Here is a 13,533-nt window from a genome sequence, read left to right on the forward strand (position 1 = left end):
ATCTTCTAACAACAACAAGAACATGATTTCCGTATGGAAGTTTGCCCTCTCCAAGGCTGCCTATAAGCCTTCAACATTTTCTCAAACAATTCCAGCGGTCTCTAATTCTCTTTTGAACAACAAGAACACAACAAATCATCTTCTGTTCAATAACGCCGGCATTGTTTCATCCAATACAATCATCAGAACAAAAAAAGACAGCAAGACTGACAAAAAGAAGGCCGATGCACTCAGACGAACCCAACAAAAAGAACACCAAAAGAAATTGGAACAAAAGAAGTTGGAATTGGAGCAAAGAAGTAAGGAAAGGCTAGCTGCTAAACGAGCATCAAAGGATGTCTCCGAACTCACCAAACAAAAACCACCATCACTTGAAAAACTCTACCCAAAGAAGAAAATTTCAGCAAAATATATTGCAGAAACAGCCAAATCTCCATCATATTTGAATGAATTTGTGTACACAAAGAAGAATGTTGATGTATCTAAAAGTGGTGAAGATACAGGATTCTTTGGGCTCAAAATTTTCAAAGATGCCACGTCAATGAGAGACTCATTAGTTATTGCCAAGGCAAAGGTTGATGATTTGGTGAAAAGCATTGAAAATGGAGAGAACGTTTCGGCCAGTGTATTCGAGTTGAACAAATTGAGATTTGAATATTCAACAGCTCTGGAAACATTTGCAAAATTACATCCATTTGAAGACTTGGCTGCTCTTGCTCTGGGAATTTCCGATAACTTTTCTCAATTTGTCTCTCAACGTGCTCTCTCCAATGAAAAATTTTATAGAGCCCTCAAACAAGTGGAAACATCCTTGACTGTTCCTGTTGTGAGTGAATCTAGAAATTTGTATGCCTCTGCTGACGTTAATCGTGATAAATTTACTGAAGCAAAAGATGCGTTTGAGAAAGCCGTCAAAGATTTGACCGATTACATTGAAAACAATAGTATTTCAAAAGTGAGAGGAGGAATGAAAATTTATGAACTCAATCCAATCCATTACGAGTCAATGAAGAAGGAAGTTGCCAAGAAGAAAAAGCTTGTAGTTATTAATTTGGAGAAGGATCTTGATGCTATTTTGACTAACGTTACTGAGGAAAGTCTTAGATCAGGACTCTATGAAGAAGCTGTTAGAAAGTTCATGACAGGCTCAGATGACAACCAATTCAATTCGTTGCTTTCAACTGCTATCGACGCTGCTAATGCTTTTGCCAAATTGCTTGGATATCCATCTTTTGTCGAGTTGAAGGCAGCATCTTGTAATATGGGACGAGGTAATATTCCTAAATTAGATGACGTGATCCAAATTGTCGGAGAGTTGAGAGACAAGTTGGATATCAAGAGGGAAGTTGAGAAATTGTCTGAATTGAAGATTACTAGAATGAACGATCCTGTTCTCAAGAAATGTTACTACAACAAGACAAAACAAACTCCAGAAGAATTGAAACTCTTCACCCCTGGTTTCGACATCAAACAGCTTTCCAATCTCTATTATAATCGCATAAGAGTGAACTATTTACCAGCAGATGTTGAAAATTATCTTTCATTAACCAACTGTTTGGATGCGTTGTCAAAGACTCTTGCATCTGACTTGTTCGGTGTTGAACTTGTTCCAGAAAAGTTAGCTCCTTCAGAAACATGGTCTCCACTCAATATTAAGAGACTGAATGTGGTCTCACAAGGAAAAGTGGTCGGAAAGATATACCTTGATCTTTTTGATAGAGAAAAGACATTCAATTATGATCATTACTCGTATGATAAGGCCAAGTTTTATCCATCTCAGGGTGAAGACTCTACAAAGAGCGCAGTGATTCAAATGTATCTGAGAGACCATATTTACAGCTTCCCTAATTCTTTGACTATTAAGCAATTTAGAAGCCTATCAGGAACCATGGGCCAAGCACTTTTCTATGTACTTCATGAAACCTCTGCTGCTGCTCTTGAGGTGAACTTGTTGTCTAATGTGATTCGTAAGGTCTTTGAAAGATTGCCACAACAAGAAAGTTTCCTTTCTGCACATCTTTGTCACAAGGGTTCAAGACAACCAATTCCAGAAGAATATGCTGCCCAAATTGCTTCCACTCCAAGAGAATTCCCACTCAATTTACTTCAACAACTCGTCTATTCTGTCTACGAAATGGAAGTATTCAAACCAATCGACGCCACACAAAGCACTCCAATTGAAATTCTCACAAGTATTGAATCACGTTTTTGCAAACCATACACACAACTTGTGCCTAATCTTTCCTTCTACTCGAAGAGTTTATTCAACCTCAAAAATCAGCCATTATATTTAGACCTGTATGCTGAAGTGTGCGCTGCTCACATTGCTGCCACCTGTTTGCCAAAAGATTCTCTTTCCAAGTTCTCCTCTCTTTTAAAGAATGTTTTGACTACTGAGGCCTCCACTCAACCTCTCGACTCAGTCCAAAGATTACTAGGTGCTAATAAGCCTGATGTTTCATATTTTATTAAGGAAATTCAACAACAATAAATTTTTACAATGGACATTTGGTTATTGTTGCGTCGGTGAAATGCACGTGTGTTTTATCGTCATCACCAAAATCTTATTTTCAAAAATGATGCTCATAGTTGCAATGTTTTTTACAATGTTTCTATTTACACCTTCTCCTCTGGTTTCTTATCTTCTTGAATAAAGTATTCCAAAATCCACTCATAGAAAATTTCGAAAAAGAATTCTTTAAGTGTTCAGAACAACACCTGTGTAAAATCCTCAAAATGAAAGCGAACTTTAAAAACCTACCATATAACCATCGACCAAAAAGTGTGACAGCAATCACTATAGACCCTCTCGAAATCCACGCGTTTTTTGGAGACGTGATCACATCGAGCGCTATCAATGCTGCCAAAACTGCCAGTAAAAACAATGTATATACAACTCTTCCAATTTTCTTTGCTAATTCAATTTTCTTTGCCTTTGTCGAGGGTGGTTTCGGAGCATGATGGTGATGATGATGATGGTGTTGCTTTACAGGATGATGATGCCCTTTCTCGACCTGAGAGAGATTATTGCAATATGTGCTCTCGACCTGAGAGGCTGAGTCTCCTCCACTCCTCTTGACATCTCGTAGCTCAAATGATCTTCTCTCTTCGGAAGGAGTTGCTGTTGCGGAGGCTAACGAGCTATTTGTTATTGTATTCGTACCTTCTTCATTGCCCAATAATAACATGTTATTGGATTTGCTTGTGGTGATACTACTTTGTGATTGCCTCATCCACATTGAGGTGTTGTTGTTTGGAAAGGATTGTTGTTGATCCGACATTTAGTTGTGCGTACGAATTATGAAAGATTGTTAATGAATTTGCTGGTGCTGCTAGTATAATGATACGCTACAACTTTCTTTGCCAATTGGATAATACAAACTTGTTGTATGAAAGGAGAATGTATCAAAAAGGAGGATGATGAAGAATTTCTTTGAGGTTTCCTGTAAAAAATCTCTATAACGAACTCTCGGAGTTTGAAGGAAGGATCGAGCGCCGATGAATCAATGAATAATACCTTCCGTAAAGGATGATGAAAATAACACGTTTGGAACTCCAAAGAGTGAGTTGCTGTGGTGTTGTTGTTGTCCTCTTTTTTTAAAAGGAATTTTTAAGGGCATGAAACAGGAAAAGGAAATTGCAGGAATACTTCAATTTCAATGACGACGACGACGATTGCCAACGAGAAGATCGAATGGACCCCATCTGACTCCTTGAATTTAATATATTTCATTATAAGAGTGTTACTGGAAAGAATGAGAGAGTGATGAGAGGCCAGAATGTTTTTCATTCTCTTTTGTTTGGCAGATGTCTCCTGTCAAATGCCATCCTTTAAATTGTCTCTATAAAAACAATGCCTTCACGTCATCGTCGATCCTCCTCCAAACAGCAACAACAACAACAGCCTTCATCCTCCTCGTCCTCCAATAACAACTCCTCTTCTTCTAAAAAGAAAGAGAAACGAAAAAAGTCCATCTTTGATCCTTCCGACTCGTCAATACATTCATCATCATCCAACACTAACACGACAACAACAACAACAACAAATACAACTGTTGCAGCAACTGTATCGATCGAAACTGTATCGACAACAAATACTACTTCTAGGGATCCTTCTTCTTCTTCTTCTTCCTATGGTGTAACGACAACACATTCTTCCTCATCGATGGAGGAGAATCGTATGTCTCAATCATCATCATCACCACCACAACAACAACACACCACATCATCCAACACACATCCACGAATTCCCTTGTTGTGGACAAAAACTCCACCATCTTCCTCTCCTCAACAACAATTGTCATCATCTGTTGTAAATTCTAAAAACAATTCCACAACAACAACAAGTCCACCACCATTTCACAACAAGTCGTATGAGTTGAATTCGACAATGACAACAACAACGACGACGAGTAATACGATGAGTTCCAATGTTACATCAAGTCCTCATTCTCATGTCATGGAAAATCATTCATCATCCTCACACAATTTCGATCCAACAAATATTCAAAATAATTTAACTATGAATCGTAGCAACAAAATTACGCATGATCAGGATGAGGATGCACAATTAATGGAAGTTGTTGGTGAATTTCCAACTCTGTCATTTTGTGATTTAATGTTATTGGGATCTAGTACGACAGGAACAACTCCAAATTTGGATGTGAAAAATCATTCTTCTCCATTGGCTGACAATTTTCATCAACTCTCGTCACCTTCATCATCTTCGAGGAAACATTTTCATTCGACAAGTAACAGCACAGGAAGTATTAATTTATCATTGACTAGTTTTGGAAAGGAAAATATGGTCACATCGCCTGGAATATCCTCTGCATTTTCACACTCAACCATGAAAACCATGTCACCATTGGCTCCGTCGGCAATGAACAGCAGTACTCTTGTCACAAAACCTTTATCGTTGGATATTTCAAAATTGAAACCAAAATCAAACAATAGTCCTTCCTCATGTGTGACACCAGAATTTACGAATGAGGATACTTGTTCGAATATTCGATTAACCACCTCAAATGAAAAGAAATCTTCAAAATATAGAGAACGAAGCTTGTCATTTGGATCGAAAAAAGCAGCTTCTGCTTCCGGGTCCCTCTCACATCGAGCATTTAATGTATCATCATCATCATCAGCAGGACGTGATCACATCTCTTCGTCCTCTCAAAATAATTCTTCCACAACACGAATGAAACAAGGAATGTCTTTCTCAAAATGGACAGAACTCATTCAAAATAATGGAGCTTTTGCTAGGATTAATAATTTATCATCATCGAATCATTCGTCACCTTCAAATTCTCCGAATATGCTTCATCCAGGAGGAGACAACACGACAGATGATTCGAATATGAGTGCTGGTGGCATGTCCTCTCACGACTCTTCAGATATTTTCGATCAACTCGAAGATATTTTATCGTATCAACATCCAACAAGTCCTCGATATAGAACTTATTCAAAATCGGAGAATGTTCATCATGAACATGTAACAACAGGTGACACTTCAACAACAGAAATTGGAAATAGTCAATCATTAGACCTTCAATATGCATTGATTGGAAGTCGAGGAGGCACACGAAAAATTGAAGATTGGATGAAGAGGGATCATTTAGAGCTACGAAAAAGTGAAATTCCTTCATTGCGAGAATCACGTGCATCGACTGAATCTAGGAAAGGAGTTCCTAATCGACTGACATCGAAAAGTAGAACTTCTTTTAATTCGAAATCTGCCATCGATTTAAATGCAAAGAAATTTGTGAAAAAGACACCATCGATTGTAGACGATATAGACTCTGAGAAGTCGAGTTCATTTTCAGAAGGAGATTCACCTTCATTTAGACCTAGACGAAAGAAGAGAAGTGAAAGTCATATTGTGGTGAATGCGAGTGTTTGTTTACATTTTTCTATTGACAAGTAGGTAGTTGAAGAGTTTTTTCATGAGAATTGACAATTTTTAAATTCATTTTCTTTGCTACTTCTTGAAAATGTTTCTAATGAATTCATTCTGTTCAATTTCACAATTTCACAATTTTACAAACACCTCTAGTTTCAAGGGTTTAGAAGAATCACTCAAGCAAGAACGCCAAAAATTAGAACAAAAATCGAGTGGAGGAAATGATATTCCCATTCTCGACAAATTTCCTGTTCAACTTCATGTCTTGCATCGTGTCAAGAAATCTGATGATACCTATGTTTGGCTTCCACTCGCTCACACTCATGATGTTGATTTGCTTACTCTTCAAAATTCATCCTCTTTCTCTTCGAATAATGTCAGTAAGCTGTGCACAACTACTCCATCCACACTTAAAAAGAATGACAATGACATTTTACGATTTCAAACGACAGCCATTATACCTTTCCATTTTGAAAAAATTACTCCTTTACTTTTTGCTCTCGTGAGTACTCGTACGAATAATGTGTTGGGATTCTATGAAGGATGTGTGGCAGAAATTTGTGGAGCTCAACGATTGCTCATTCGAAGAAAACTAATCAAACAGAAAAAACATTTTTGTGACATTGTGATTCAAGCAACTTTTCCTCACGAACATTGGAATCGACCATCTGGCAGTAGTAGTAATAGTAATATTATTATTAATAATAATACTGAGAAACCAGCTCCCATTCAAAGCAACAACAAGATTTTAGAACAAAATCAACAAAATTCCACATCCAACAAAAAATATCCATCCTCCCTAGTTACCGATTTTGATGAAGAATTTGCAACCATTGAACAAGTGGATACGAATAATTCTGCATCAGATCTCACAACCTCACAAATTATTACTGAAGAACTCACTGACACAAAATCACCACAAAAAGTTTCAAAAAAGAAAAAACTCACCAACAACGAAGTTTATTTAGATTTTGATGAAATTCAAGCCAAACTTGAAAAGAAATATAAGGACTGCTTTTTAGTGGTCTCTCAACAATTTTTCACAGAGAAGGATCAAACAGGTTCCTTCATTCCTCTGTACACGAGTGAAACAAACACAAAAAGTACAAAAACTCCAACCTTTGAACCCTTCACCATCAAACCAACACTTGAATTCAAAATTATTCGATTTCGATTTGAATTATTTTATTGGGAAACAGTTTCGAAACAACAATTTGATGAATTGGGGGATGTTGCCACTCCACGTTATTCCTTTAAACAATCATCCTCTCAATCTGCTGTCATTTCCACAATTGGACATTACAAGACATTAATTGGAGCAGCTGAAGTCTTGTATCAAGATTTTATCAAATTTTTTGATTCACCAGTATTGCCACCATCGCAACCATTGTCACAATCAGGAGGCATGATGTTGTCAAATGTCACAACAACAACAACAACTCTGGATGATAAGAACAATGAAACTCTATTATTGGGTCCATTTTTTCACATTTCAAATACTGGACTTAATGAAGTGGCAACGAGAGATCAAACCAATGTATCCAAAAAGAATCGAAAGTCATTGAAAAATGTCACTTTTGATCCCATGACGACAAGTGACATTTCTCCATCCACCACTACCATCCATCACGTCTCTCCCATGAACACTCTTAACACTCTCAACACTCTCAACAGCACCAACACTAACAACATGAATAATACCATGAGCGTTGGAGGCAATAATTTCAACTCTCATAATAATGTTGGAGGAAACCATTCATCCTTGAACTCATCACACAAAGCATCACCACTCACTGTTCGACTCTATGTCGATAAAAGAATTCACATCATGAAGGAAGAGACTCTCGCACCTCAAGGAATGGATCCTATTGAAGATGAAAACAATCCTTCAGTCGTTCATCGAAGACGTAAAGTATTGAGTGTGGTGAGTTCACAAAATGGATCGTTGACATTTAAAAAAGTCAAAGAACGAGTGCTACAGATGGAGGAACAATCGGATTTGGATGTGACGTATACTTTTTTGGATTATATGAAAACAGGATTGAGATTTAAATGTTATTTTGCATTAGATTTTACCAAAGATAATACGTAAGTGTTTGAAAATTAAGGAAATCAATGTGAAATATTGAATTAATTTTCAAATAATGAAATGTCAAAAATGAACATTCAAAGTGAACCAAGAAATGATAATTTACACAATCCTCCAAAAGGTCAAAAATCCATTTACGAACAATGTATGGAAAGTATTAGCAAGAGAATATTTCAATATGATCCAAATATGACTGATTTTCATTTAGTTGGATTTGGAAATGATCGTCATGAACCAGTTTTTAATTTATACAGTAAGGGAGAAGAGGTATCGGATTATCAAACATCTTCTTCGATGCAGTTTAGTGACACTTCGACAGGTTCACAAGATTTTGACAAGTCACAAAATTATATATTTTCAGTGTTGTATCCAAGATATTATCCTCCTTTGAAAATTCATCAATTGTCACCTGTAAGTTCATTTAACAACATGTAAATTTTGAAACTGTTAATTATAATATTTGGAAACTTTTGTGGATAAAAATTCAACAATTGAACAACAATTATTTTCAATCATGATGAATAATTATGAAATTCTATGAACACACACAAATGATAGATTTATCGACAATATACTTCCAGTACACATGGTATTTACAAACTAAGCATGCAAGATTGTGTCAAGACGAGTCATTATGCATTCACAGAGACCAATGTCCATAAGGGTACTCGTGACTTGACCAATGCCAACAAATTCACCTATGAAGAAAGCAAAACCGATCATTTAAAGAGAATTTCCTCTCCTGAATTTGTTCATTTGAATTATATGGATAATTTGAAAGAAGTTTCAAGCCCTTTGACACCACCAAACACGAGTCGACCCTTCTCTGGATCCAGTAACGATGACAAGAGAAGATTTTCAACTGGATCCAAAGGAAATTTATTTGACACGGGTGTGTTCAATATGGCCTCTAAATATGCACCCAATGATTATTATCCTGTCATTAGTGATGTGATTGATTTGAGTTGTAATTTGAAGAATGAGGAGAGTATTACTCAAACTTTATTGTATCTTTACAGAGAGAGACAAATGGCCAAGAAAGGTTACAGCAACAATCTCACAGATGATGATCATTCCCTCTCGCTCACTCACATCAATCCAGTACTTTATAATTTACTTGTCATTTTAATTCCCAATGATTTTATACATGTTGAAGAAACTATTTACAAGTTTGTGGAAGCGTCTCATAAGGCTGCCTTATCCATCGTTGTGATTGGTGTTGGAAGTGGATGTGCATTCAAGACACATCGTTCCATCAATTTTAACAATGATGTATTTAGTAACAATTCAAGTTGTTCCTCTGGAGTTGGTTCCAGTGGAGGTGAGAGGAAGAGTATTCAATACAGAATTCAAAGCACTCTGCCAACAACCTCAGATCTTCAATATCGAGGATTGAAATCCTCTCGTAATTGCGTCACTTTTGTAAGACTGAATGACTATGAGACTGTGAATGAGGCTGTGGAAGCTGCTCTCAAAGATATTCCTAAACAAGTGTGTAGATACATGAAGATGAAAGGAAAATTGATTTTGTCTTCTGACAATAAATTATGAGTTGACTTGTTTAGTGCTATAACATTAGTAATTATTATTCACAAGTGGCTTTAAAGATCGAATGGATAATCTTCTAAACTAAAGTTATTCGAGTCAATAAACTGAGAAAATTGATGTTGAGCTTGTGCGAGCTGTTGCTGTTGTTGTTGTTGTTGAAGATATTGCATGGCATGTTGATTCGAGGCCAATACTTGTCTTCGGAAAAGTTCTGCTTCAATAACGCTTGGAATATCATTTTGCTTTTTTAGCAATGTCTAGCATTTCATTGGCCAAGTCTAAACGAAGTTTTCTCAACCCTTCTAATCGTTGAAGGGTATCTGGTATTTGTTGAGCTTGTTGTTGCTTGATAAGATTTTGGATGGAAATGGAGAATCGTTCTGATCCTTCCATGACCTCTTCCATTAGAGCCCTGTACCTAGTTTCGTAAACATTGTTCTCATAAAACGAGTCCAAAATTTGTGTCGCAAAAATATCGTCATAGTTGGAATCGATAATACCAAAAATGTCATCAGTGCTATATCCACCACCCAATTGAGGAGCAATGTTGAGAATGTCTGAAATGGCAGAGTCTGAAGATAAGGTAGGATAAAAATTGCCAAGCAAAGAACGGAATGGATTCGATTCATCCATGAGTGACGACGTGTTGGAGAATGGCATCTCTCGAGTGTTGTTTTGAGTCAGTGATTGTGTATACAGAACACTCTCAATGGTTTTGATGAGTTGCCCACATTCTTTTTGGATGAGAGAGAATCTACTTGCCAACACTCGCATGGCTCTTAGATCGTCCTTAAAATCGATCGTTCCATTGATGTTGGCTCCTTGATTGTTGTACTTCAGTCGTACCGTGCATGCCAAAATGACAGCCTTACAAGCATAAATTGGAGTGTATGGAAAGTAAGCATTCTTTGTCAACTCAATAATTTGGTATGCAACTTTTAACATTTCACCAATATCCATTGCTTGGGCATTGCAATTATTTAAGATTTCAAGATGCACTTGCTTGTTCGTGAGTTGAGCGACCAAATAAACCAAGGAATCTTTCTTGGCAAGTGTGTTGAATACCAAGTCCGTAAAGCATTCATAAGTCTTAATGATGGCCAACAACTTTTGAGAATTTTCTTCATTGAGTTGTCTACAGCTTTTTCCAACCTTGTTGAGGTCAAGCTTCATCTTATTGTGACCCAATATCTCCAACTCTTCGAAAATAAAAGTGTTTGGGCTTTCTTCCTCAATCAGGAAAAAGTCTAAAAATCTCAATTGAGTATCAAGTAAGACGGCAGGGAAAATCCTTGGTTCCTTATCAATCCAAGAAAAGTCGTTTGGATTACTGCTGGAAGTGGAATTGGATTTCGTTGCGGTTGGTGGCGTCGACCCAGGTGCTCCCTTTAGATAAGGCGCAATGTTTGCTTTGACCATTGATGATATAACACGAGCCTTCTTCTTTTCTCCTGATCCAAGTAGATATTCTGCTATGAATTTCATGGCAATTGGGATGTTGATTGTCTCTACTTCATCAAAGAATTTCGAAACAATTTGTTTTCCCTTTTGAAAGAGATGCATGGAAATGTCACGATGTCCCATTTGTTGTAGGCATAGCGCTTGCATGGAATAGAGAAGGCCATAGTCCTTCTCTTGTTCGAGCTTGTTTTGCCACAGTTGTATATTGTTATCAGCCGTTGGTTTCTTTTGTGTAGTATTGTCAATGAGTGCTTGTAACCGATCTCTCTCAATGAGAGGGTATCCAAAACTCAAAATGTTGTAGTAAAGGTCGAGACTTTGCGTTGCTACATATTTGTAATTGAGTTCATGTTGTGTCTTTCCAGTATCGTATGGAGTGTATTGAATGGAGATGGTTTCATTGCTATTCGTGGTGGTGGTGGTGTTAGTGCTGTTATTATTATTGTTGTTGTTGCTATGACTATTGTTGTTAGTGTTGGTACTGCTTCCATGAGATGAGTTGGACGAGCTTGTATTATCCAGTGATGATGACGATGTGGTAGTAAGAGCTCCTGCGGAGGAGGAGAGATGTTGATGGCTATGTGGTCGATGAGGATGAGGGTATTGATGAATGCCTACAATGCCGTTATTATTATTGTTATTATTATTGGTATGATGAAGATCACTCTGATTCACTATGATTAATTGTTGGTGATGATGATGATGATGATTTGTCGATGAGCCAGAAAGAGATAGTACATCATGATTATTATGATTATTATTAGATGATGGAACAACTCCTTGTTTTTGCTTTTGTTGTTGAAATTGTTTTCCTCTTCGCGGTGAGGGATACACACATTGCTTTCCAGTCTTGACACAGTAGGCACAATGTGGGAGAGTTTTATCACATTTGCGGTGGAGCTTTCGGCATGAAACACATGCAATAGCAGCAAACTTTCCTCCTGGAGTATCGTCTTTGGATGGATCGTTGTTGGATGTAGTGCCCGACGACGATGCTTGATGATGATGATTATTATTTTGATTACTATTATTCTCATATTCTTCATCATCAGTTGCAGTGTTCATGTTGTTGTTGTTTTCCATCATCATGATCTCTTCATCGTCATTTTGGGCGAACGGATCGCCTGATATTGAAACAACGGATGTCATCTCTTCAACGGCGTTGTTGTTATATTTTTTGCTTTAAAAATTTTTTGCACAATTCAAAGAGGATCCTTTTTTACCCGAAGATTACTTTTGGACCAAAAAGGCAATAAACAACCACCTACATATGTTGCAATCTCAATTATTTTACCAATCATGGATCTTAAGATTATGGAGACTTCGATCAATGACGGCATTCTTGTTCAATTCTCCTCGTGGAGACTCATCGATTTTAAGTGCGTGACAGGGACCAAAAAGAAATTTACTTTATTATTTAAAAGAAATAGCATTGAGCGAAATCTGGCTCTACTGGATAGGTGTACACTGGAGTGTAATTGTAAATGAGAGCCTTCAATTCATCTGATTCAGTTTTGAATTTATGTTGGCTCTTTCTGCATTCATTCACAAAGAATTGGGAAAAGTATTGATTTGCTAATAAACTATCATAGGAATGATCAATATCTTCGTGACACCATTCGAAAGCAATCTTTTCAGGATGGAATTGTGATGCAAAGAATGGATATCTCTTATTTTCAAAAAGTGAAACAAATTCTCTTCCCTTTCGATCTCTATTGGTAGCTAATAAATTATTCTCAGTATTAATTTTTTGATTGGAATTCCAATTAGAGATGGGTACACCATAATGATGATTATTGAGTGTGACAGCCTTGGTACTCAAAGTAGTCATGTATGTCAATGGACAAGTATTGAAAATTCTACTGATTTGTCTCGTCTCAGGAATGGAATGAGTAAAATTGAGTGGCATGCTAATATTATAACTATCAAATCCACCCTCGAGAATGTATGGATTTCCACTCAAAATAATTGATAAACTTTGCATTCCAAGACATGTTCCCCAAATTGGAAAATAATCTCCTCCATTATTAAAGGATTGAATGGACCAATTCACAAACAATCCTAAACTCTTCAAATAGGGTGTCCAAGAACCATCATCATTAGTGAGATCAGTACCACCACCAGGAAATACCACTCCATTCAAGGATTCAAATAATCTTCTCAATTCACTTTCTGGCAAATTATAAGGAATAGGAACCACTCGGGCACCTCCAGACTCAATCCACTTGACATAGGAAGCAGCAATATAAGTCTTTCCAAACCGACTGAGAGCAGATCCAGTGGGTTGTGCCATAATACCAATAATTGGACGATCATTGAGTGTCGGAGCTTTTCTAGCAGTTAATGAGCCAATCGGAAAGGCATAGAGAAATGTGGAATCGCAGAAAGGAAGAATCACTGCTCCAGTAACAACCAAAAGAAGAAGAAGAAAGGCTTTTGTCGTGCCGATGATGGTGAAAGAGAGACTCTTCGGAGTTGCCATTTTTTTTGATGGAATTTATGAATTTCAATGTGTTTCATTAGATTGAGCATAAAT

The 13,533-nt window shown here is 37.1% G+C and overlaps 5 protein-coding genes across 5 annotated transcripts; 2 read left to right on the forward strand and 3 right to left on the reverse strand.

The window, feature by feature from the left end:
- Positions 1–22: 22 nt before the first annotated feature.
- Positions 23–2,491, forward strand: FDP41_006863 (uncharacterized protein; the record flags this gene model as incomplete). The annotated part of the gene is made up of 1 exon (XM_044710544.1): positions 23–2,491. The coding sequence occupies one exon, from the start codon at positions 23–25 to the stop codon at positions 2,489–2,491; it is 2,469 nt and encodes an 822-aa protein (XP_044558966.1).
- A 125-nt stretch (positions 2,492–2,616) lies between these two features.
- Positions 2,617–3,281, reverse strand: FDP41_006864 (uncharacterized protein; the record flags this gene model as incomplete). Its single annotated transcript, XM_044710545.1, has 2 exons — positions 2,617–2,696; positions 2,762–3,281. The coding sequence occupies 2 exons, from the start codon at positions 3,279–3,281 to the stop codon at positions 2,617–2,619; spliced, it is 600 nt and encodes a 199-aa protein (XP_044558967.1).
- A 572-nt stretch (positions 3,282–3,853) lies between these two features.
- On the forward strand, positions 3,854–9,539 carry FDP41_006865 (uncharacterized protein; the record flags this gene model as incomplete). The annotated part of the gene is made up of 4 exons (XM_044710546.1): positions 3,854–5,919; positions 6,053–7,987; positions 8,072–8,399; positions 8,547–9,539. 4 exons carry the CDS (start codon positions 3,854–3,856, stop codon positions 9,537–9,539), a joined length of 5,322 nt encoding a protein of 1,773 aa, XP_044558968.1.
- Positions 9,540–9,770: 231 nt separating this feature from the next.
- On the reverse strand, positions 9,771–12,062 carry FDP41_006866 (uncharacterized protein; the record flags this gene model as incomplete). The annotated part of the gene is made up of 1 exon (XM_044710547.1): positions 9,771–12,062. The coding sequence occupies one exon, from the start codon at positions 12,060–12,062 to the stop codon at positions 9,771–9,773; it is 2,292 nt and encodes a 763-aa protein (XP_044558969.1).
- A 352-nt stretch (positions 12,063–12,414) lies between these two features.
- On the reverse strand, positions 12,415–13,479 carry FDP41_006867 (uncharacterized protein; the record flags this gene model as incomplete). Its single annotated transcript, XM_044710548.1, has 1 exon — positions 12,415–13,479. The coding sequence occupies one exon, from the start codon at positions 13,477–13,479 to the stop codon at positions 12,415–12,417; it is 1,065 nt and encodes a 354-aa protein (XP_044558970.1).
- Between the last annotated feature and the right edge of the window lie 54 nt (positions 13,480–13,533).

The sequence above is a fragment of the Naegleria fowleri genome, assembly GCF_008403515.1.
Source record: "Naegleria fowleri strain ATCC 30894 chromosome Unknown tig53, whole genome shotgun sequence".
Lineage (NCBI taxonomy): Eukaryota > Heterolobosea > Eutetramitea > Acrasida > Naegleriidae > Naegleria > Naegleria fowleri.